Source organism: Xyrauchen texanus, chromosome 29 (assembly GCF_025860055.1).
Source record: "Xyrauchen texanus isolate HMW12.3.18 chromosome 29, RBS_HiC_50CHRs, whole genome shotgun sequence".
NCBI classification, from domain to species: Eukaryota; Metazoa; Chordata; class Actinopteri; order Cypriniformes; family Catostomidae; genus Xyrauchen; species Xyrauchen texanus.
The window spans coordinates 34,110,224-34,137,533 of record NC_068304.1 but is presented as its reverse complement, the minus strand read 5'-3'; the positions used below and the strand labels follow the sequence as shown (position 1 = coordinate 34,137,533).

Below are 27,310 nucleotides of genomic sequence, written 5' to 3'. Positions count from 1 at the left end.
GTGGTTTTAATGTTGTGGCTGATCGGTGTATATAACAATAATATACACGTGCCGTTATGCTTCTATTGAATTACTTACATTATGATGATACACATACCTGTTCTGTATGATTCATGTCACTGTAAACTGGATGGGGGTTATTATTAAGATACTCTGCGGTGTGTAATTTGGCTTTGTTGTGTGTACAGATTCATATTTTCCTTCTGTTAGTATAGTAGAAGCCTTGATTTAAAGGTAGTTTTTCTGTTTGTTGTTTGTCTAGCATCATTAAATAGACATTATATAGATTACAAGCACAAATGCTAAATATTTCCATTACATTTCTCGCAGTCTTTCATTAACTCTTCATGCCCGACTGTGCTGTCTGCCTCTCCATGTAATCACAGTGTGCAGGTTTTGTGCTGATGGTTCCCAGTGGATCAGACGTGCATTAATACAGCTGATAGTTTACATTAATAGGCCTGAAGAGGCGCGACAGCGCTGAGAGTCATGAAGGAAATCGTGTGCTTCTCACAGAGTGTGCTGATGTATGCTTACATATAAAACACAAGAATCTCTTCGGTGTCATTGAACCACTAAAATATATAAAAAAATGGGAGTTATTGATTTATAGTAAAATATAATAATTAATACAGTAAATAGTTTAGCTTTTACGGTTGATGTCCATGGAGAAAATGGAAATCTTTCTTTCTTTCTTTCTTTCTTTCTTTCTTTAATAAAAGGAAAACAGCAGGTAGATTTGTACTTGTGTAATTGACCTGCCGTTGGCATTCGTCCCCTTCACACTTCTCACAGTATAGGCCCATGTGCCAGCGAAGGCGCTGTGCTCCCCGTAGGGGGCAAATCTTCAGACTGAAAGGGGCGATCTATCATACTATAGCCGTGACTGCTGTCTGACATCTCTCCTTGCTAGTTAAATGAGATGCTATGATATTTCATTTGATCATATAAAATGAATAATATTATTGCTTATCTCTCATACGGCAACCTCTAAAGTATTTGTTCCCTTAAATCACACTTTAAAATGTCAGAATGTCATTACAAATTAGAAAAAAACAGAATCAAAGCATGTGTCATCTCTAACAAATACTGCTTGAGCTACTAGAGTTGGTTCTCAGAACTAACTTTTCTGAGCCATTTTTGCAATGACTTTAAATCATCCAGATTCAAGGTGATTTTTATTTGTTGTATAAAGTCAGTTCCCCTCAAGTGTCCTAGCAGTGTAACCACAGGTGTAGTTCATCCCATTAACTGTGAACATGTTCCACTAATGTTTGACAAGCACAAATTTATTTTGCCTTACATCTGGTTTTATCATTTAAATCCTAACAAACCTTCTCTGAAATGTGTGCTTGCGCTATTTTGTCTTTAAAATAAATGATACTTGATTTGATATTTTTTATCTAATGCAATGACATTCAGACATCTTTTAGAGTGACTTAACTGTACATTAGTTATTAGTAATTTTTAACAATTCAGCTGTTTTGCACACATTTTAAATTGTGTTGCAAATTTGGTGAGACGTTCATTGCGTTCAAAGAGCTGTATGTTGAGTTGTTTCAAATGACCGATGATGCCTTTGTGCGGATTGTCTGTGGCTCATGGTGAGCTTTGTTTTGATGACTTATATTAAATACAGGTTCATTGCTTCAAGGAGAAACATGGTTTCTCGAGGATCCACTTTTCTAATATAATGGGTTCTCATGGCTTTCTGGCTGCTGTTTTGTCCGGTGGGTGCTGTGTGAGTGGTCCCTAAGGAAGGCATGCCAGCATGTCTTGTGTAAGGTGATGAGAAATTCTGCTTGCAGCTGCAGAACTGCCTCTCACAGGGTCACCCGCTACCAGCGCTCCCCTCAGCTCATGGGGCAAAAAAAACACATTAGCTTCTGATGTTTAAGCATGTTCAAATTAATTTGTGGTCACACTTTGGTTGTAGAGATTTTTAAAAATGCACACATGGAGATTTATTTCTGCTATTTGACCAATTAATATGATTTTTAAGAGTGCTGTAGTTTGCATAACATTCAGGAAGGTCTTTCTGGATGCAGTTGAATTCTTTTAAACATTTTCTATTTCATGTTTCTGTTTTAAATGTGACAATTGTTTCAGGGTAAAACAAATAAAAATGCAAACATTTTCTGGGTGGCTGCTTACTGGTCCAAGTCAAAAGAGCCCACCCTTAAGTCTCTATCATATTCTGGTCTGGTCCATATGTGGGATTTCATTTTAATATATATATTGAGGTATCATTAATGGTTGTTTAATAAAAAAAAGTTAGGGGTTTGTTCAAATCACTCATCCTCCACTGGCTTTTCTGACTGCTGTGTGTGTGTGTATGTGTGTTTCAGGATGTGCCTTTCTAACATACTGTGCCAGAGAGTCGGCACTGAAGGCCCAGAGCGCTCTTCATGAACAAAAGACTCTACCTGGGGTAAAAGACTGATTATTTTTCTTATTTTATTTCTTGCTTCTTCTCTTTACTCTTTCTCCCAGTGTCCCTTTTTATCTTGAAATCTGAATGTAAATAACTCTAATAATGTCACAAAGATCTGGTGCTGCTTGAAGCTGATTTGTGATATGCTGAGAGATCCTGGCTCTGTCTGATCACTTCCTGTTCATTATTTCTGTTTTGTGAGGGTAAAAAAAAATTGAATTCTCATAATTTACTCACCCTCATGCAATCACAGTGGTGTATGGCTTTCTTTCTTCTGCAGGACACAAATATTTTTTTTTAGTCCATTCAATGTGAGTGAATGGTGGCCAGAACTTTGAAGCTCCTAAAAGCACATAAAGGCAGCATAAAAGTAATTCATATGAATCCAGTCATTAAATTAATATCTTCAGAAGTGATATGATAGTTTTGGGTGAGAAACAGATCAATATTTAAGTCCTTTTTTAAAATAAATGTCTACTTTCACTTTCACTTCCACATTCTTCTTCTTTTGTTTTTTCACATTCTTCATACATATCGGCCCCTACTGGGCAGGGAGTAGAATTTGTAATAAAAAAGGAAAAACAAACAATGGAAAAAAACATTTATCAACAGTGAAATATGTTCGTCTAGTACATGTTGACATAGATAAACAAAGGAAAAAGAGCAAAGTTGCACACAAAAAGACATTCTGTGTGAATGGCCCTTCAGTCCAAAGTTCTAATTGCATTTAACAAGAAATTATGATATCTAATTAAAGGGATAGTTCACCCAAAAATGAAAATTCAATCACCCTCATGCCATCACAGATGTGTATGTCTTTCTTTTTTCAGCAGAACACAAACACAGATTTTTAGAAGAATATTTCAGATCTGTAGGTCCATACAATGCATGTGAATTTTGATCATACCTTTGTAGCTCCAAAAATCACATAAAGGAAACATAGACGTAATTCATAAGACTCCAGTAGTTAACTTCAGAAGCGATATAATAGATGTGGGTGATAAACAGATCAAAATGTAACTTTACTCTAAAGTTATATGTATTACTTTATTGTTACCTTCATGTGAGTAGTCTGATCACCATTCATTTTCATTGTATAGACCTACAGAGCTGAGATAGTGTTCTAAAAATCTTTGTTTGTGCTCATAAGCTCAAAAGAAATCATCTACATCTGGGATGGCATGAGGGTGAGTAAATTATAAGAGAATTTTCATTTTTCAAATGATTTTAAGGAATTAGTTTTGTTAGCCATCTTATTAAAGCATTTGAACAAAAAATTGCAATTGGACACTTTGGTTTGTGGTGTGAACTTTAGATGCTGTTCTCTTCCTGTGCATAATGCATCCCTGCTGTATCCCTCAGGTTCTGCTCCCGTGTGCTCCTCTCAGGAGAGCGATAAATATGCAAACCTGCAGGGAGATAGTGTGATAAAGAGAGTGAAAGGAAAAACTTACATTTGAGAGGAGACTGTCTTTCTCTCCGCTAGACTGATCATGTGTTTGCAGTCCTGATGAATCTCTTGGGTAATCATTATCATGTTCAGAGCTTCCGGAGAACACCTCAGCTTGAAAAGAACGTGTCTTTTTTAAGGGTTAAGTTAAATTAAAATTCATAATTTGTTCACCTTCATGGTGTACCCATATGACTTTTGTTTCTTCTGTGAAACACAATGGAGATGTTAGGCAGTATGTTACTGTCAGTCACCATTCATTTTCATTGCATCTTTTTTCCCTTTTAATGAAAGTGAATGGTGACTGAGGCTAGCATTTAGCTTAACACCTTCTTTTGTGTTTCATGGAAGAAAGGAAGTTGTATGGGCGTGGAATATTTCTTCTTTTTATACTAGGTTCTGAATTAAGCACTGCAACACTGCAAGTTCTGACCTTGTTTGAGTCCATGTGGGAGTGGAAAATATAACGTGTTTTTGCATTAGTTGAGATACTTTAAAAATTGTTCAAATGATTTATGATCAGTGCTGTTTGTTTTGTGTAGTTGGCATTTGTGATCCCACTAACTCCTGATCAACACAATGTTAACTGGTTGATTTAATGAAAATCCTCATCAGGGCTCTAAGACGAGGTCATCTGTTCAGCATCACCTCATTGTTAACCACGGCGATGTCAGGAGTCGCATATCAGGCTAAACACATTAGAGTGCGTACTCAGAGGCCACACTGTTCTTTCATAGGACGAATTATCCTCCTGTGACCGTCAATTTGTCCAAATAGTCAAATTTGTCACAGTCCAGTACCCACAAGGGCAGCCTACACCGACAAACATAAAACAACCCCAGCGATCCAAATGTGAGAATTATTCTTTATTTACTTTACTTTCTCCATCTTTTTATCCGTATTATTTACCTAATTTTTCAGATCTTAAACAATGCACAGATAATATCTGTGCACTGTAGAAACAACAGCAATATTTGTTAAATGAAGATAACATACAAACGTTTTTGATCATCTTTGGATTTAATTGGAGGAAAACAAAATTAGGATAAAAGAGGACAACAGAAAGATCAAGCAAAACATAAATAGCAGTTAAATATTTCATTAAATACAACATATAACTACATACCTCATTCAGTGTTTGGTATTGACAACTATATATATGAACAGGTGTGAGTTTTGAAATGTCCTGTTCATACAACAGCTCACTGTAGTGGCTTGAATAATGTTTGTATGAACAAATGACCAAAGTCAAGCTTTATTTTATTCTCGGAATAGCTGTAATAATACCTGTAACCACAGTAATAGTGACTAAAGTAAATATCAAAGAAGGCAAATTCCATAACACAGAACATGTCTGAAATTGGTCTGACAATTGAATTCTGCTACTGTGAGAACATAGACATAAAGAACAAAAATGCATTAAATGATGCAATTAATACTTCAGCAGAGTGAGCTTTCAGGACTTCAAAAGCTGTCACTTCACATTATAACCTCCTCAAATAAAACACCCGCTTCTGTCATTTGAAGTTGTCCAAAACCCACTTGATTTTCCTTTCAAATAAAGAAAAGCTGTCAGTAAACTGCAAATCTTTAAAGACAGCATTAGGACAGTTGTATACTGTATATGTGGCAGCTTTTGAATGATTATTTGTGCGACTGTTTCTCTGACATCTGGAGCCAATGGGTTATTACCTCAATTCATATGAGTAGAGACAAATAACTTTTTTTGTGATTTGAGCAGCATCTCTCTGAGCACAAATCTGTAATAGGGGTGTTTAATGGCATTTTGAAAAATGGACCACTTATAATGAGAACATCTGAGAAAGAGCAAAATGACTTGCAATCACAGAAAATATTCATATTCTAAAGTCTGCTTATTTGATCTACAAAGTGGCTCAAGTGATTTTAGAAATGTTGGGAGAAGGTGATCCTAGCCTCTGATTTATTTATAGAAAATCATCAAAATAAAACAAAATCAAAACGCAAACACAGCAGATTGTTCTGTGATATATTCTCTGAGACTGATGTCGTAATTTCTGAGTTCATAGTGCATATTTGAAAATTCTGAAACCCTCTCGTTTTGATGAGTAAATGTAATCTTTTATTTTGAATGTTTCCTTTTTGTTTCCACCTGTTTCCTGTTTGTCAATTAATGTTTGGGTTTGGATTTTTTTTGTAGGGCTGCACCAAACAAAGATTTTTCTAGTCGATTAGTAGGTGTTATTTTATGTCATTAGTCGACTAGTTGTCGCACATTAATGATATTAAATGAATTACTTAAATATATATATATTTTGGGGGGGCATCAGAAAATGGTTTGAGTTCCAGGCTGAGAAAGAATGTTATAAGTAACATTGCGAACACTGTTCTACATTACAGGGAAATACTAAACCGTAATAATGAGCCTTTCAAATATAAATGTTACAAGTGCACACACAAAGCGAGCTGCAGCGACACCGTCAAACGCGATAATGATTTTGAATGTGTCGGAAAAGCATGCAAGGAGACTATCTGACCATTTTGTTAATTTATAGAGAGAAATGCACATTAGTGTTGTGCCGACAGATGATCTCGGGGATAGCGCCAATAGCTGATGACTTTGACTATGTCAAGACGATATTTGGCTTGTTTTCCCATAAATGTATTAAATTATTATTATTATCAAAGTAATATTACAAATACTTTGCCCATAGCCACACAGACACACACTTGAAGGAACACACTTTATTATATTATTAAGAACAGATGACAGAAAAGCCATATATGGGCAATTATGACACGCTGATACGGAGGCGTGGCGTCTCGTGAAACACGTGCATGTAAAAGGTTCTCACTCGTTCTTTGTTTCTGTGTTCTGAATGTTTTTTTTTTTTGCAAGAACAGGATCGACTATGAGTGCTGCAAATAACCTCTGACATCTCAGCTCAGGAGGTGCTTTGAGCTTTATTTCCACAGAGCAGTTAATTGTGAACTCAACTCTGCAGCCTATAGCCTACATCTGTGATTAAAACAAAATAATACAAAAACATGTTCACCTCGAACCATGATATATATTTTAGTGATTATTATCATCATCATTATAATTATTATTTTTACATTTAGAATTGTTTTTCTGTCTTGATTTATGTAAGTAATTTTCCGCCTGCCTGTTTTGACGGAGACTTGCCTGATGGTAAATGGTGGTTACTTATATATATATATATATATATACATACACATACATTATTTGATCTCTTCATTATTTTAATTGCATTTTCATTTCGTTTGGAGTGCAATTTGAATTTAGAAATGTATTTGATTTAAGTTTTTAGTTTTTTAAATAAATTAATTACATTTTCAATGCAAAATCACTAAAGCAAGAATTCACTGATCCCTCAGCCCGGGGGTTTCCGATGTAATTGGATATTGCAATATATGTGGAGGGAACAAAAGGAATTTATTCACACACATTATGTATTTTCCCGGCCAACTTAATACCCGACTGGTAGAGAATGCACAGATGAAGTAAGTTCTTTGACACAAGAGATGTGGAAAGCAATGATTTTGCAAAACTATTTCAACTTTTTTACTTTTTTTTTTTACAATGATATTAACTTGTTATTTGTCAGTCAACTAATGACTTACCATATGCGATCTGTTTTTAAGCTAATTAGTTCATAATTTGTTAGATACAAATCTTCCAAGTCTTCCATATTTTTGTTTTCCACTTGAATGCGTGACATGCCGAAGTAACAAATGCCTGACTTGGAGGTACGATCTTCCAAGCTGCACTTGAGGGCATCAATACTCTGTGATTGCCGGTGTTGCATGTTTAATATGGAAATTTGGAGAGTTCTCATTGGTTGAATTGGTTTTATGGTTTTATGCTCAAGGTTTGGATGTTTGTTGTGTTTGTTTAAGTTTTTAAAGTTAATAGAAATTGTTCACTCTGCGTTTTTCTCTTTTTCATAGAATTCATCTTTTTGTCAGTGTCCTCGACTATTGTTATCTGAAAATAATAACAACCTGTTGCCTTTTCACATCACCAAAAAACACACCCAGGCCACACCCACACTATGCCCAGATCACTCTTTGATCGTGTTTGAAATATCATACTTGCAATCTACTTAATGCATACTGTGCAGTGTCTGTGAACTTCTATCTTCCTTTCCAGTATTTTGTAAAATATTATGCAGTATGCAATTATAAACATTACAAATAAGTGATGTGCTACATTGTTGTCATGTGACTTCATTATGTTGCATGTTTAATTCAGTGATTGGCATCCAGTTATTGTCTGAGAAATAAATGTAATTTTACATCTTTACTCCAAGTAGTATGGCAGTACGTCATTCTTAAACATTGCCCATGTCCAGACCAAACACAAGCCACACCCAAATGATGTCTACTCTGGACCAGACCAAAACCACATCCATTTTGTGTGTACATGTGTTGATTGACAGTTATGGCAGATAAAATAATCTGTGGAGAGTTAACAGAGAGTAAACCGCACTGCTCAGAGATCCAAATGAAAGGAACAGCTGTGTAGGTTGTGTGGGAGTGAATATATGTCTTCATCTGTCTCTGTCTCTGTCTCTGTCTCTCTCTCTCTCTCTCTCTCTCTGTTAGGGTGTTTGGCATATATATACATGCTCATCATGTTGATAATGAACTAAACCTCTCTTCCCCTGTCCTGAACTGAACTTCAGTATTTACAATGGGAGTGTGTTTAACTGTGTGTACTCTGATTTTTTCTTATTGACAGTTGTTTGTTCTGTATATCACTCATACATATATCTCACTCTGTGCTCTCTACTGACCCCTTTACGAAACAAACTCTCTTTGAAAAAGTAACAGTCTAGCTGTTTGATGAGAACAGGCTTTAAAAAATGTTTTTTGTTTAATGCATTCTGAAAGGTTTGTCTTTAGAATACTTCAGGGCATGTGACCTTTAAAAACACACAACATCATCAGATAAGTTTTGCTTGTACGTGCTGAATTCGGTAAGTCTGTCTGTGTACTGTCATTAACACAGATGGAGTTTATTCTGTCAGATGGTAACTGGAGCGATCTACCATTCTCATTCGAAATGGCTGTTGTTTTACATTTAAAAGTACAATTCAGAGATTTCAGTGTGAACTCAAACATTTCTCACTGAATTCTTCCAAAAGCAAAATATCTGAGCTAGAGGTATTAATGTACATTCTTGTCTATTTTTCTTATAATGTTCGTTAATACCGCTCATTGTTCATAAACTTTATTATTCTGCCTCTTGTCTCATCTTATTTAGGCCAGAGGTGCCCAAAGGTTTTCCTGCAAAGGGACAAAAATCAAACTATATTGAGGGCTGTGGGCCGAAAGTAAATGTTGCATTATAACAACCTCAGAGCCTGAAATACATTTTTGAAAATGGGGGGTTGTGGAGGAATTCCCCCCTTACTCATATGGGGGACATTTTTTCATTTTTTTGCCAAAAGAATTACATTTAAACAATTTATTCATGCAATTTTAAAATAGCCTGTTTCAATAATTAAAGAGTCGCATGATCTCTGCATTGCATAATGTGCATTGTTACTGAAACACATTCAAGTATTTCCAAATATGTTGGATATTAAATTAACATAGTGTACAAAACTAATGCAGCGATATAGTGGATGAGATGACAGTATTTCTCCAGATTTGGAATGAGTTGCTTATAAAAAAAAAAACTTAGCAATTACTTCATGCCAATTGAATAAATCAGTGCAACAATAAACATTTAACAATGAACATCAGAGATATGATTCATACACCAAAAGTTGGTAATGTTCTGTAAAATTATTTTTGTATCATAAATAAAGTTCTACCTAACATCAAGGCAATTTAACACATCCAGATATTACTTTTGTTAATATTATTATTAACTATATTGTAGCATTTGACAATTTTAGCACGTGAGCATGGCTTTTATGGGGTGAGCTAATTTCAGGTTCTGTAAACTGTATTGTATTAAAATATGAAATGTGCCCTGGTTCCCCTCATTTATGATTTCATTATATAAAAAAAAAAAAATCAGCAATCTGCTAAATTAATGCAATATAAAGCTGCGTCAGTAGCATTTTTTCCCGCTCATATACGGCAAGGCAGGTCAAATCAAAGGTCATCGCGGGCCCTGGTTTAGGCACCTCTGGTTTAGGCAATAATGTCTGGGGGTATTTATACTTGGTCACTTCATGTATTTTATGAAAACACCAAGTAACCAAAGGCTTACTGCTGTTACCGAGTATTTATTTATTTATATATATATATATATATATATATATATATATATATATATATATACTATCCCCTTTTCTCCCAATTTGGAATGCCCAATTCCCACTACTTTGTAGGTCCTCATGGTGGCGTGGTTACTCACCTCAATCCGGGTGGTGGAGGACAAGTCTCAGTTGCCTCCGCTTCTGAGACAGTCAATCCACACATCTTATCAAGTGGCTCATTGTGCATGACACCGCGGAGACTCTCAGCATGCGGAGGCTCATGCTACTCTCCGCGAATCCATGCACAACTTACCACATGCCCCATTGAGAGTGAGAACAACTTATCGTGACCACGAGAAGGTTATCCCATGTGACTCTACACTCCTTAGCAACCAGGCCAATTTGGTTGCTTAGGAGACCTGGCTGGAGTCACTCAGAATACCCTGGATATGAACTCGCTACTCCAGGGGTTGTGGTCAGTGTCAATACTGACTGAGATACCCAGGCCCTGTTTTTTTTTTATTTGTCCCCAGATCGCTGAAGAAACTGAAACTATACAGTGTTCTCGGGGAGCAGAAGGGGTTATCCCACTCCAGGCGGTCGGCAGTGAGCCCCTCCCAGCATGCGGTCGGCAGTCTCAGACCCCGTTGCGTTTCAGCGGCTGGAAGGTGACTCCTCCACCACTGGCAGCGGCCCTGACCACTCCAGGTGGTCGGTTAGGAGCCCCTTCTCCCCTCGCGGTTGGCGGCCATTCCTCTGCTTCCAGGCAGCTGGGCTTCTCTGTCCCCCGGAAGATGGCGTGTAAAATCACAACCCTGCCCCGCCCTCCGCCCTTTCACACATACCTACGACAAGCTCAGAGGGGAAAAATACACAGCGCGCACATGGAAAGACACACCAACGCACAGTTCAAAGTCAATTGAAATAAATAATAAATCACATCTTTTAAATTCAGTGCTTGTTTTCCACTAGCATAATCACAGAAGTGAACTCTTGTTTTATTTGCATATAATGCGGGAATTCAAGATCGGATTTATATCCATTTGGTGGAGAAATATTGAGGTTCAATCATTAGCAATCCAGTGAGTAAAAACGCATGAAGTGACCAAGTGTAAATACCTCTTGCTCTCGCTGTAGCCCTGTTCTTTTTGTATATTCTGTTTCACCTATAAATACACCACATTACAGAAGTAAAATGGGTAGTGAAAGCTTTTATCATGATATACGGTAGTATCACAGTATTGACTTACATTACAAAAATGGGTTGAATGATACTTTATTAATAACTTTATTCTTGTTCTCTTAATAAACACATTTAATTACATTTTTATATCCCAAACTGGCCCTTTAAATTAACAGATAGCAAAGAACTTTGAAAAGAACCCTGAACATTTAAAAAACTAATTGAACAACTAATTGGCTACAATAATAGGATGCATTTTTTTTCTGGATAGCAAGCCAGTTACTAATGTATAGCTTGGTGCCAATAGCTACAAATTTAAATATAGTTGCAAGCAGCAATTAAGGGACCAAGCACAATCAACCATTATTAGGCACAACATTGGCAAAAAATAAGTAATTAAACAATGTGGACATGATTTTAGGCAAAATGGTTGAAAAAGCATGAATTTTATCAATTGCAATGGGTCATAAAAGCGTATTATTTTTGACCAACAGGTGGCGCTGTCACCAAATTGATATGGTGTGGTCATAGTTTCATGTCAATACACCAAAGTGTTGCCGAGATAGAGCCTAAAAACCATTCTGTCACCATGCCATCAAATTCATTGTTCAAATTCAAATTCAAAACGGTTTGATCTATCAACACTAAATCCACTGTTTTGTTGGCTATGTCTGATGGTTGTGTAATTTGATTTTGGTTAAAATCTGACAAACGCTTTAGGAGGAGTTCAAAAAAGTTGGTTTTTAAAGGATTTCAAAGTGGCGAACTGGAAGTTTGATCGATCATAGCATAATTGGTATCCACATTCTCGGAATGACCCACGGAATCTACCAAGACTGGTCTCGTGACAATAGCACAAAGTAATCAAAAGTTATTAGCCTTTTATGAAAATTTGGTATAACATTTAGGTTGCACTGTCCCAAGCGTTTTGAGTACCTTTGTAATGATATGTCAATGCATTTGAAAAATAAAGCATTTTTCAACAAAATTCGAAATGAGCAATACCCAAAATGGCCAACATAGGAAATATTTGTATCATTCGACTCGGCATCCCGCATAGAATCTAACAAGACAAGATTTGTGATTTTAGGGGAAACCATTCAGAAGTTATAAGTAAAATATGCATTTTTCATATATCATGGAAATTAGGTGGCGCTGTGCCAAAACTGTGAAGGTACCCTCAGGTCATGGTTGTCATAACACACACCAAGTTTGGTGTGAATACGCTAAAGCGTTGCAGAGATATAGCCTCAGTCCAATTTGGTGTGCTCTACGTCGAATTTGTTCACACGTTATTCGAGAACCGTTTGACTAATCAACTTGAAATCCGTAACTTTTTATGATCTGAATTTTTGTGCCGATCGGATGTTCGGAAAAGTAGGTTTTTCGAAAAAAATTTAAATAGCAGAAACATTTTCAAGACAAATTATGATATAAGGTGCAATCGATTTGTCTCGAGGCAAGGAATCAGAGGAAACAATTATTTGGATTCTAACACAAAATTAAAAAATGTATTAGCATAAACATGTGTGAAACTTTGGGCAGTGGGTTTGAGTTAAAGATCTGTGTGCCAAATTTCACAACTTTCCTCCATACAGTTCTATGGGCTGCCATAGACTCAATGGCAGAATAATAATAATAATATTAATAATAATAATAATAATAAATTTAGCTTCAAGCAGCAATTGTCAGGGTACAAGTAGGGATATCGCGATTACCCGATTTCACAATTAACTGTAATTAAAATGGTCATGGTTTTTAAACCGTAAGAATTTGGAAGCTATACGGTTAAAATCCGGAAAAAACAACCATGTTTTCTAGTTTAATTTTTTTTTACTTAAAATTAGTCTTTCATTGTGGGTCTAACTACTTGTGCCACGTGTGCCCTGCCCTTTGCCTGGCTGGTGTGTGAGGCTGTTACAATGGTAACGGAGTTCACGAGGTGATTGTCTAGGTAAGGCGCACGTGAAACTCTCCAAATGAAAACATGACAGAACAACACGATCTCCCAGAGTAAAAAAAAATTACACAGGAGTTGTTCAAGACGGGTATCCAGTATGCAAAATGTGCAGATGAAAGTATCAGCAAAAGCAGTGAACACATCTAATATGTTCCATCACCTGAGGATCACCATCCAGAGATTCATGCCCAGATGAAGGTAATCATTTTACAAACAAAGTAAATATTATATGTAGTGTACTACTTACCTTTATGTAAAGTCAAACACCGAATTGAAACTGTAAATCTAAAGAGTTGTATATTTTAAGTTTAAAAGAGGAGGGGTTCAGCTTTATATTGTGAATGCGATGCTTCCAAATAGTTTTTCCTACTTGAATAAGATTTCAGTGAGCGTAAAAGTGCTGTGATTATCCGGCTGATCGTTTAGATTACTGAATAAAGAAGGTTCTCCTAGCCTGACACAATTTTATTTTAAACCTATGGTTTAAGTTATAGTTGTTTTTGGTTATTTATTTTTAATTTATATTTAATTTTATTTTTATTTATTGAACGGGTATACATACTTTTTTGTTGAAAATGTACAGTACTTTTTGGTGTCAGAGGGCAGATAGAGAAAATTGCACCTACTTAAATACAAGTACTTTACCTACTTGTTTTCAACTTAAAAGTAGAAATATATATGTTAACTGCAGGTCCTAACGAAGGCTGCAATAAAACTTAAGTTGTGATTTTATTGTTGCATAATAGGTGAATTTGCAGATAATCGTAAAATCTTGATTTTTTATCAGACAATAATCATACCATCAAAAATTCACATCGTGACATCCCTAGGTACAAGCCTTTTAAGAACTTTCAAAGTATGCAAAAAAGGTATGTATTGGTATATGTACTTTGTAAGATGCTGAATTTGCAAACTGGTGTTAAATATTACTCTGATGTGATGTGTTCAATGATCCTGGATAATTAACAGGATAATTGTTATGGTGGTCATTTTTGTTTTAACATTTTAACTGTTATAAATCCACAAAGCACCCAATCTCCAAAAAGGTTTTAGAAATTAGAATATTTATTTGAGGAATTATAGGCTTTTGGATACACTTTGTCAAACCCACATGATAAATGCAACCCCTAAATAGCTAAATAAATAACTAAAGTTCAATTTTGATAATTATTGACCTAGGGAGTCCTAGATATAGTTCACAATAGCAGGTAACATTGGATAACATACAATAATTTACACACTATTTATACTGCCATTTTGCTGATATTTGATTGGCTGCTGGCGGCCATGTTTTTTTATTTGTCTGAGTCATAATGTAGAATATGTATAGCATTTGGCCCCTACAATTAGTATACCAATTTTCAAATTAATTGACAATACAGTTGCAGAGTTATGAGCATTTTTTGTTGTGGCGCCCTTCATTTTGTATATCTTGGTGCAAGGAATTAAGAGGAAAAAATTATTTTGAGATTATTATGCAATTTTTTGCAAGATTATTATTATGCGTTGAAAATGTAAATGTCCTTGTTATAGCACCAACTTCTGCCCAATTTTAATAAAACTTGGTGTACAGCCTCATTCTCACACTGTCTACAAATATCTCAAGTTTCGTAACGGTCGGCCATTCAAATTTGATGTTATTAGCTGCTGAAATTTGATTGGCTGTTGGCGGCCATGTTTTTTATTTGTCTGACTGATATTGTAGGATATGTTAGCCTTTGGCCTCTACTAGATGCATGCCAATTTTCAACTTCATTGATCATACGGTTGCAAAGTTATGAGTGTTTTTTTTTAGCGCCCCTTATTGGCAAAATGTTTTGCGACTATGTTTGTTTTGTCTATGTGTATTAAGTTTTATAACATTTGGCCTTTTCATTTGGTAGATATTGGTCAATACTTACAAAATGATTGATGCCTGACCAACTTGTTGGCTTATATTTTCGCAATGCTTTGACAAATCATAATTCATTTGATACAATTTTGTCAGAAGGGTTCATAGTAGACACGCCCCAATTTACGTGCGAATCAGACATACGGCCTAGGAGGAGTTAGAAAACGTTAATTTTGTTCGAATTATGCAAATTAGCACAAAAATGTTAATGACAAAAATGGAAATATTTGGTTTGTCTTGAGAAAAGGAATCCAATGATGTAAGACACCTGAGTGTGCAACAAACGGTTTAGGAGTTATGGGCCAAAACATAAACATGATCACTATAGCGCCTCCTTGAGGCCGATCGGGCCTAAACTACGCCCTTTCAGTGCTTGGACCCTAATAACCTCAGGCTCACACAAAGAAATGGCAATGTACGATTGAGTGGCATTCCAACTTGAGTTTAATATTAATATCATCATTGTGCCATATTGCCATATTTAATTAGAGGACTTAGTATTAGCTGTTTACGATTGCATTTTAGTTGTTAGTTCGTTAGACGACAACGTTACTGTGTAGCTAGCGGAATTTTAGCGAACTACTCATAATCTGCAAATGGCAACAACAGTTCACTTTTTTAGTCATCTTTGTTGTCTCTTATAGTGTTGTCTCTCAGTTTTTAAAAACAGTTTGAAAACATTAGCAGAACTGACTCAACTTACATTTATCTTGCTGATTTGAACAGAATGATTGTCTTGCAGATGAGCAAAAAGGTTGGAAGTGTTCCCATGTTTTCTGCCACAAGTTTTACACTAAGGAAAACCATCTTCGACCAACAATGACCCTTGATCCACCCTTTTAGAAGGTGGATAAAGGGTCTGCTGCATTCCTCCTTCAGCCATGCATCTAGTCCACATTGATTTTGCTTACATCATAGTGTGCATGTGTCATTTATGCTGCATGTATTGTGAATCATTATTTGATGAAAGAAAAAAACTACTGGAAGATCAGAAAAATCTAAACAATTTGGCTAAAATGTTATCTAGAATTATATACGGTATTTTGAAATGCCCACTATAACAATATTGTGCATGTCCAATATTGTGCATGTCCATGTACTATTAAATGCCGTTTTCCCGAATACGTCACATGCCTGGTTTCACATTGACTTAAAATTAGCTTTTCAACATCTTGTCTCAGCTCTGTGTGTGTGTGTCACCTAACGAAGATATGTGGCTTCCTGTGTCTCATTCCGCAGACATCTTCCCTACGTTTTTCTCCCTCCCTGTCTGTCTTTGAGGGATGTGAGAGCTTCTATTAGGTGAATATTACCGCATTCTTACCGGCTGACAAATTACAGTCGTGCCGTGAATCCTGAGCAGCTCGTGTGAAGTCGTTATCGGAGCCGAAAGCTGAACTTGCGGCCTGTAGATATTTTTTCACCTCTGTTCTGTGTAAATTATTTATCAAAGGGTCCTTCTAGAGCTTTTAAATGTCACCGTTGGCCCCTTTTAATATAGCTAGTGTAGTGCTCAGAGCGCAGACTGGAGCACAGATGATTTTGTGATTCACAAATGAACATGATTAGGAAACAAATGAGTCAGTTTGGCAAACAGGCCTTGTTTTGGCAGAAGTGAGGAAGACTGCCAGAGCATTTAAAAAAATGACAAAATGGAAAACCATTTTAGTGATTAGCGGTTCTTGCATTTTCCAACAGACATAAAATGCTATCATTGTTTAATCACTCTTCTTTGGAACACAAAATGAAATGATCTGAAAAATCTTTATGCAGCTCCTTTCCATTCCGTGAAAGCATTCAGTGACAAGTTTCTGTTAAGTGCCACAAATAAAGGGGTAAAAATAAAAGTAGTCCACACAACTTGTGCACTATATTCCAAGTCTTCTGAAGTCATACAATTTAGAGTCATACTTTGTGTGAGTAAGAGACCCAAATTACATTCCTGCATATGCATAATCAAATTTTCAACTTTGTCTCATTGAATTAACAACAGTGTTGAATTCTATGTTTTGTTGCTATTTCCTGGTGAAATGAACACAAGAATCATCATCTGTACATTTTATTCACTTTCACACAAATCACAACTACAATGTCTGATTATGACTTTATAAACACTTAGTTTTCATACTATTACTCACACACTACTATGATATGATAACGAAACACTTTTACTCTAACGCATCATTAAAAAAAACTATATTTTTTAAACACTTTTTCACCTACATTTACACACTTCCAATGTGATTAGCTTCCACGTTAGCTCACCTGATAAGATGACTCTAAAGTATATGGTTCGAGACCAGTCAAGTACGCAAGCTTACACGTGAGACGAGAGTGTGGTAGAAGCGACACAAGATGATGTGGTTGCTTCCGAAAATGTGCTAGATATACACTAACGGTTAGGTTTAGGCCTCGGTTTTCAAATTTTTCTCCCCAGGGGGGTGCCAGAGCATGACAAAGGGGGCGCGGAGGTTGATGAAATATACACCAAGTGAAATCAAAACATAAATAAATACTAAAAAAAATTATTTTGAAGATAAATGAAAATTATTGGCTAAATAAGACCATAGTCCCGCTTAATAAACCATATCTCTATGACGTTATAACACTGATAATATCATTATCATGCATATCATGCGAGAGCTCATCCATGTAAATTCGTATTGTAAGAATGATTGGCTATTCTGATGCTCGCTGACAATGTACAGTAAGTAGATGATGTCTTGGTGCCTTAGTGTCTAGGATGCAGAACATCTGAAACAAAACCACGACTTGTGTAGATATTGTGTAGAATACAAAAACACTCACAAATATAGTGAAACCTGTACACGCACACACACACACACACACACACACGCACGCATGTAAAAAAAGGCACTTGTTGTATGATCCATTTAGGATCAGGAGTGCTGAGGGAAATATTCAGTGTGACATAATGGGAAATAATGTAGGGTGGGACCTGTTTTACCCATTGCGATCTGATTGAATTGTGGATTTTAGGCTGTGATCTTATTGGTTAATATAATTTTTTTCTGTCTGCTTGGCATTGGTTACATCAGCAGAAAAGAAAATTGGTTTCAGAGGCAGAGAGAGACATTATATTAAATTAAGCATAGTTTTAAAGACATCAATGGTAATGAATAAAATACATCATTTATATTACTTGTGTGAGGATCATCATCTCCTCCTTAAAACTGTGAAACTGTCACCACCAACCTGTGATGTAATTGCATCTAAACTTGGCATTAATTCTGATTATTCTGTATGATCAGTGTATCTAACACTATGACAGTGGTGAAGCATGTTTGATTTGTATTATTGTAAAGCTTTGTTGATGGCCAAAGCTTTAGTGTTTGTTTTCTTGTCCAGGTATCCAGCGGTACCTGATACTGTATGTGTTTAAGAAATCCATTGCGGTTGTAATAAATCTTGTAGGATATCATTTGATTGTGCAGGTGTTTGTGAATTGCGACTGGTGTGTATATAACTCTAAACAAACACAATGAACGCAGCTGAGACCCTGTGGCACACATCAAACTCAAATCAGCTCACTCACACATTGACACATGAAGAAAGAGGAAACAGAAAGAATCAGGATGACAAAAAAGAAAGACAGAAATAGATATTGAAGGATTTGATTGTGTCTGACGTGTATGCTGCAAAGAAAATAATTTCCCCTCTTATTTTCTTTTCTGGCCTTTTTTGTGCAGGGGATGATTGAAAGACAGAAAGAAGGAAAGACAGCATAAAAGAAAGAAAGAAAGAAAGAAAGAAAGAAAGGGATGTTTGGAGTGTTTATATATCCCTTAAAGGAATATTAATTCACCCATTTTTGCATAAACTATTCTTTAAATGTATTCACTGTAGCTTTATTAATGTGTGTTTCAGTGAATAACAACTTGAATGTGGGTCTGTTTGTCACACACACACACACACACACACACACACACACACACACACACACACACACACACACACACACACACACACACACACACACATAATTTAGTATGATTTATAAGCTGTTTTCCTCATGGGGACCGACAAAATGTCCCCACAAGGTCAAAAATTTCGGGTTTTACTATCCTTATGGGGACATTTGGTACCCACAAAGTGATAAATACACGCTCACACACACACACACACACACACACACACACACACACACACACACACACACACACACACACACACACACACACACACACACACACACACACACACACACACACACACACACACACACCCCTATCGTATGGCTTCAGAAGACTTGAAATATAGCATGTGAGTCATTTGGATTATTTATTAAAACATTTTTGGTCACTGTATGCTTTCATTGTGTGTAATTTTTACATACAAAATAGTTTTACATTAAAAGAAAGTCTTATGGGTTTGGGAAAACAAGAGGATGAGTAAATGATGACATGATTTTCATGTTTGGGTGAACAGTCACACTGCAAGTGTATGTATATCTGCCTCAGGTTTTTTCTCTTTCCCTCTATCCTCTCTTCCTCTCTTTCTTCACCCACTTTCTCAAAGTGGGTAATTTGACAGGCGTAGTTTTGGCAGACTTTCTGAATGATTGTCAGCTCTCTGCTTCTGACTAGCGGCCAGTGGCCCAAGGTGTAATCCGTGAGCTGTGATTGGCTGGCAGATTGATGAACGGACAGACAGGGCAGAGCTGCTGTCACCTGGCCGGCGTTTGTCCCCTGGAGGATTCGGGGATGCTCGGAGACACTCAAATGTACTGTCTCTCTTCGGGGAGGGGGTGCAGGACTGCGATTATCGCCACAAAGCTCTGAAACGATATGGCTGCTCGCTAAAGCGCAACGGCTCTCTCACCTGCTGTCTGTCTCACGTTAATGCGGACGGCTGCTCAGATGCCAAAACGCATGACAGCGATGACATCCGGCCTCTGCATTTGACTCCGCTGTCAAAATATGACATGCGCTCAGACTCCAATTGCATTTTGTCCTCTACAGTTGGCATATGACTGCCTGCATCCACATCTCCTGTGCTGATTTTCAATCAAGCTGATGTGAACTGCTACGGAACAGTGGCAGACTGCAGTGACCGCAGTCTAGCCATGACAAATGACCTGCAGTGAATCTCTGTGCTGAAAACCATTTCAGAGCGAGGGAGACAGCCACGGTTAGGTCAGGTTATTGTTGCCTTATTCCTTTTAAGGCGTAGTTCAAGCCAAAATGTAAATTCTCTGCCATCATTTACTCAACTTTATGTTCTTCCAAAGATGTATGACTTTCTTTAATATGTAAAACACAAAAGGAGATGTTTAGCAGAATGTTCACATAGATTTTTTCGTTACAATGACAGTGAATGGGACAGATGCAGTTGAGTTCCAAAAATGATAAAAAAAGCACCATAAAAGTAGTCCATACTATTTGTGTGCTGTAGTCCATAGTACACATAAAGCTTTGTGTGTGTGTGTGGGACAGACCAAAATTCGTTATTCACTTAAAATCTTCTTCTTGCTGTAGCATTAAAATCTACAAAAGACTGATCTTACAGTGAAATTGGAAACAGTAGGTTGACTCTTCTTTAGATAAAAGAGTTCTTTGCATGCCAAATGCAAAACACTGCCCCCAGTGGCCAAAAAGTGTTGTTTGCCATGCGTGGGCTCCATTTTCTTGGTGAAATGTCCATGGAGGGGCACCACAAACGAGTTGTTTCCAGTTGTACAGGCTAAAGTACAGTGAAGAAGAATGTATATTTTATAAACTGTACACCCAACCCAAACCCCAAACCTAAACCTAACCATAAGTGGAGTAAAAATAATGTTAGAAGAAAAAAAATGCAACCTCTGAATCATGCTCTTGACTGATTATGCGAATGCCATTACTTCCTCCCTCAACGCTTCATCGAACCCGGGTCACCCACGCTGCTGACGCAAGGAAAGGTAAACATAATGGAGCTGATGCAAAAATGTCTTATCGGAGTGTCAGTGAGTCGGCATAATGTGGCCATCCTTAGAGTACTGGAACTGGAGAAAAAAAATCATTATGTGATTTTTACAAAAAATTCTGTTGTGTGAGATTATTGGTCTTCTTTTTCAGTTTCCATTTGTCCTATAACACATTGATTTCTACAGGACTTTTAGCAATACTAGACAATATGAAAGACAAAAAATTATTTTGAGAGAGTATGTCATTTTCTTTGTATTGTACTTAAAATTGCTTTCAAAATGTCAGTTAAGTTAGGCTTTTTTGAGTTTAGCTGTGTTTTATTTCTCTCAGGCCTGAAATTGCAGTTGTTAAAGTCTGCAGCAAAAGATGGGTTGTTTTTTCCCCAGTAAAATCACATTTGTATAACAATTTAATCCAATCATGTCTCTTTCCTCTCATTTGCTTGTATCTGGTCTCAGCGCTGGCTTTAATGAGGTGTCTCAGTAATGGATCCTTAACGAGGCCTGGCTCTTAACGAGGAGTCTTGCCTCCCCAGGTCAGACAGCATCTGCTGCACCTAACGGCTAGATAACCACACACACACACACACGTAGTGTTTCCATGTTTTATGGGGACTTTCCGTAGACATAATGGTTTTTATACTGTACAAACTTTATATTCTATCCCCTAAACCTAACCCTACCCCTAAACCTAACCCTCACAGAAAACTTTCTGCATTTTTACATTTTCAAAAAACATAATTTAGTATGATTTATAAGCTGTTTTCCTCATGGGGACCGACAAAATGTCCCCACAAGGTCAAAAATTTCGGGTTTTACTATCCTTATGGGGACATTTGGTACTCACAAAGTGATAAATACACGCTCACACACACACACACAGAGAAATTAAGGTGTCAATAGTTACACAGAAGTAGATGTTCGAACACAAAACCTCTATGGCTTTGTTCACACTGCAGGAAAAATCTGATTTTTTTTCACAAAAAAGAAATAGGATTTTAGACCGAATGTTCAAACTGCAGGTTATATGAAGACAGATTGGATTTTTTCTATTCAGACTGCAGTCGCTTTTGTTAGCACATCCACACTAGTTATCATAGTAACTATGCAAACTTGCACAAGTTCATCACAAGTGAGAGTTTATTGATGGATTTTTTTCATGAGGGCAGAATACAAATATGAACATTCATCACAGACAATGGCTTAAACAACGAGGTGGCATCTGCAATGTTTGCTGCAGCTAGGGCTCACAACTGTCCTGTTTTAGCCAGGACGTCCAGTATTTTCGGCATAATAACGATATGTATTATATATAATCCTGTATTTTACAGGGCAGCGAAACTGTTACGCTCATGGGACGGACGTGTGGATCCAAATGCAGAATAGATGATGAAACATGAATGAACAGAGAACAATGATGAAAAATAAAGCATTGGGCAAAAGGGAAATCAAAAATACTGGAGTAGAAGTCTCAAAAGTGGTGGGCAAAGCTGCTGGAAGAGGAATCACAGGAGGAGTGGATGGACGTGACTGCTGGAGGAATCGTCTCTGGGAGAGCGGATGTGACCGCTGGAGGAGTAGTCTCTGGGAGAGTGGACGTGACCGCCTGGAGGAGGAGTCGTGGAAGACTTCAAGGGAGTATCTGTGAAACACTCTAAGGGCGGAGCCATGGAAGACTCTGAGGGTGGAGTCACCGTGGTCAGGAGTCCTAACAGTGACTGGGAAATGACCTCCATGGCCGGGAGTGCTGACAGTGCCTGGGAAACGGCCTACATGGTCATGGGCACTGGCAGTGACTGGGGAATGACCTCCATCGTTGTGGACACAGGCAGTTATAGGGGAGTAGGAGCCCTTCCAGATGGCTGTGAGCACAGCTGTGGGAGACTCGGAAGGTGTAGCCATGGGAGGCTCGAAGGAAGTGTCCAGGATCACCAAGGCTGGGGAGAAAGTGGTCTCTGCTGAAGGGAGCTCAGAGACAACTGGAGCTATGTTGCCTCTAGGGCTGTAAAGGGCATGGCGTGGGCAGTATAAGCCTGCCATGGGCGTGGGGAGGAAGGAGCCACGGAAGGCCTGGAGGAAGGAGCCGTGGAAGGCCAGGAAGAAGGAGCCATGGAAGGCCTGGAGGAAGGAGCCATGGAAGGCTTGGAGGAAGGAGCCATGGAAGGCTTGGAGGAAGGAGCCATGGAAGGCTTGGAAGAAGGAGCCGTGGAATCCACTGCAAGAGGGTTGGGTGCTGGAGTAGATTGCAGAAGCCCAGCCATTACAAAGTTAGCAATTAATTCACCAAGGGGCAGACTGTTGCAGCCCAAAGGGACCATCTCCCTCACTGGTTCATTCAGTCCTAACCAGAACATGGTCCGGAGGATTCTTTCTTCCCAGCCCACTTGAAAGGCCAAGCTCCAGAACCTCATGCAGAAGTGATCCACTGAAGAAGAGCCTTGGGTTAGTTGCTCCTGTTGTACTGCTGGATCCATCTTTCAGGGTTGGTTCTTCTGTTACGCTGATGGGAAGGATGAGGCGAGAGAGAGTGTGGTTCCAAACACAGAATATATTTATTATGCTACTCAGAAGAAGATGAAGAAGAGAAAAATGATGAAAAATAAAGTACTGGGCAAAAGGAAAATCAAAAACGCTAGAGCAGTTTGCTGGCTAAGTATGTAAATAACATTTAATCACTAACATTCTTACAAGCAAACAAACAAAGAAGAACAACAAAGACTAAGGGATGAAGAGGGTATATATACATAGATAAATAATGAGGGAACAGGGAACAGCTGTGGAAGATGGAGGGCAGGTGAGGGTAATCAACAAAGGTGCATCCTGGGAAAGGAAGTCCATGAATAAGGGGAAAACAAAGGGCAGTTCATGACAGAAACGTCCCATATCGAAGGCTTTGTGTTCCTTATTGAAACATAAAGGGGTCGCACAGTGAGACTCTTGAAGTGGATCCCTGTCCTGTATTAAATCTTTTTATCTTTTTCCATCCTTCAATAACAGTCTCTTTACAATGATGCATATGCAGTATTCTGACAGATTTTACCAAACAATCTGCACTGAAATGTGCTGCACAAACTGTTCAGAACAGATTGAAATGGTCAGGGATCTTGTTGAAAATAAAATTCAGACACTTGTTTGTAATGTTTGAATTTTTTTAAAGGATCAGCAGAGCAGCAGGTGCTACACACAGCCAGAAACAGTACAAGATTGACAGACTTTACCACATTTTAAAGTCATTTATTTTTTTATTTTTAAGGACATTTTGAGTTCTGAAAGTTCAAATGTGTTTCCATAGTACAACTATTCTATACCAAATGATCAAGGAAAATTCCAGTTATCATGTTATGACCCCTTTAAATGTATCAAATTCAAACTCCAAACATCATGACTATTCCCTATTTCTCTCTCTTGGCATATGCTCACCTAAACATCAGCTGGGGAAGTGTAGTGGCCTCAGTTTGAAGCATTTTGAAACATTTTCCATGTGTTTTAGAGGCAGACTGTAAAGTCTCTCAGCAGGACTGGAGGAGAGCAGATGGAGATGTTTGAGCATTATTGTTCTCCTGAGTGGAAAATAATCTCCATCCTAAGGCTGTGAACATCAGATGCTGCTGCAAGCGTGTCTCTAACATGCCAACAGAGACAGAGATACTCAATGACATTGGCGCCCTGAGGTGGCACACATGTTGGCCGAACACTCTTCTAGATCTATGAAAACAGAACAGCCTGTACAGCATCGCTGCTGTAAAGTTATTAAATGTTTATGACAAGCAGCAGGTGTGGTCTACTGCGTCAACACAAATGGTTTGACATATCCAGCTAGGTTTGTTAATATTGTAGTGATGCAATATTAGTTTTATGTGAATATTTTATACCCTCTCTTATTATCCTTTGAGTTTACACCACGTGAGAGAAAATGCAGATTTGTTATTTCAATGCGGATGGTGAGCTGTATTCTAGATTTCAAGCTTGGAATCTGTGATGATTTTAAGCTTTCACAGTTTTTTCACACCCGGAAAATGCATTCCTATAATACTAATGTGTTTTGTAATATGGCACTATTTTGATTTCTAATTTTAGTAAAAGTGCTGCCTTAGCAAGCACCTAAAATTATTTCTAATATGGTACTGATATTATTTTTGATATTGAAAGAATTACTAAAATATCTTGTATGGCACTCTTATTATTTGTTATTCAAATAGTGACTAATCTTAATTAACAGTAGGGCTGCATGATATGTCACATTTATCGAAATATCCGCACACATACACATCAGTGGAAAAAGCTGCCGATCACCATTATCACCGTATGCATTATAACCATTGTCCATTTTTAAAATAACACATTACATGATAACATGGGTGATGATATATTGCAGTAAGTTGTACTGTGTCTTTCAACAAACCCTCTGGTGTTCATGTTTTTTTGCGCTATAAAAAACATTTACTGTTTGAATTTTGGGATAAAATTGACATAATTTGAAAGCCTAAATTCATGTTTCTCTAAAAACATCCTCAGACTCATACTTGTGGATATGAAGCGAATGGTAAAACTGTATACATGTATATGTCGCAGTCTATATACAATTTGAAACAAAAGACAACTTTGTGATCTCTGGAATTGACGGTCCCTCTTTTTCAAATAAACTTTATTAAATTTGGGTGGTGGGGGTTCGGGTGTTCTGTGTTCTGTGATGACATATTCATAGGATTATCACATTGCATTTCACATTATCCAACAATTTATAACCATTCAGCCCTAATTACCAGTGTTTCCTGTTTTTGAAGTGTAACCTTGTTGTTACCCCAGGGGCCAGTTTTTCAAAAGTATTCTGATCGGATTATGGCTTATCGGATTGTATCAAATCTTGAAAACGGATTGTTCAAAAGAAAAAAAGGATTCTGAAATTGGATTAGATCACAAAATCCAATCTTGGTTTTGATCTGCATCAAATCATCAGTTTGTGTTTTTCAAAACTTTTTAGTAAGATTGGGATACTTTTGATCTCCAAAAAATCAGGATTATACTGATCCCAGCAGAAGGGTGGATTTCAACAAAAAAATGTAAAAACTTTAAAAGTGGTAAAAAAAATACACCATTTGTATCATGTAATATACCAAACAAAAAAAATAGATTTTTTATTTTGATCTTGATTAATTTTAAAAGTGTACAAGTAAAGTGTAAAGTACACACTGGGCTACCAATTAAGTCTTTCAGTAAAGTGAAAAAGAATAAAAGATTTTATCCCTATGAATAATTCCCCAAACAGATGTCAATATCAAAGAAATATATTTAATTTGAACTGTCATTTGTCACAGTATATTAAATACAATCATCAGAGATCAACCAGTCTAGCAATTGCATTCCTTTTTGCACATCCAGTCAGTCCCTCATTCAGAGAAAATGCAGAGGCCTCATAATGTTATAAACAGATAGGGATATTTAGCCATTTAGCCTGCTCGGTTCTCCCGCTGGCCAGTCCTCACCTGATCGGCTACAAAGTGCATCGGCCCACCGGAAAAATGCCCAGTATGACAGATTGCCAGTCCAGCCCTGATTAAAATTGAAACTTTAAACCATTTTTTTATTGTAGTATGTGTAAAAAAAAGTCTCCCTTTTAAAAATAAAGAAAATAGAAAAAATAAGAAAACTAACAGAATTATAACAATAAACCAAATTATAAACATGATAGAAAATAGCATGTAACTATAACATGTTATATAACTAAAGCATGTTAGTTTACATTTTAGCATAGCATGTTAAATTAACTACTAAATGAAAAATAAAATCTGCTGTGTGAGCGTTTAAAGAAATGTCCTATGATTATTAACAATTAAAATATACTGTAGGTGCATGAGAGTGAAGTTATCATTAAATCTGCCTCGAGTGGCAGTCTTAAATAGGCTATTGCTAATAGGCCGAAATATCTTCAATGGGAGAACCATGGCATTGTTCTTTCCCTGCTGTCCACAACTCAGTCCGAATAGACCAGTTGAGAAACACTGCTTTAACTCACATACGCACTTACTTATATCAGACCCCCTCGCCTCGCTTCTCTCTGACATTTTCTCCGCTACATGTGTGTGTGTGTGTGGTGCAAGTTGACGAGTCTGACAGGAGAGATTCTCCATCCGGTTGCATTGTTTTCCTCAATACCGCAGATAAGCAAATGTACATTGTATGATAACCATCAATTTCCTTTCCGTGGTATACCGTGAAACCGGTATACCGCTGCAACCCTAGTTGTAGGTCAG

At 37.3% G+C, this 27,310-nt stretch overlaps 1 protein-coding gene across 1 annotated transcript in view; it reads left to right on the top strand.

Moving 5' to 3' along the window:
* Positions 1–27,310, top strand: part of LOC127623309 (CUGBP Elav-like family member 4) — a 144,795-nt gene that overhangs the window by 1,535 nt on the left and 115,950 nt on the right. Inside the window, exon 2 of the mRNA XM_052097714.1 lies at positions 2,349–2,431. Coding sequence (XP_051953674.1) covers positions 2,349–2,431 — 83 coding nt within the window. The remainder of the gene's footprint in view (positions 1–2,348; positions 2,432–27,310) is intronic.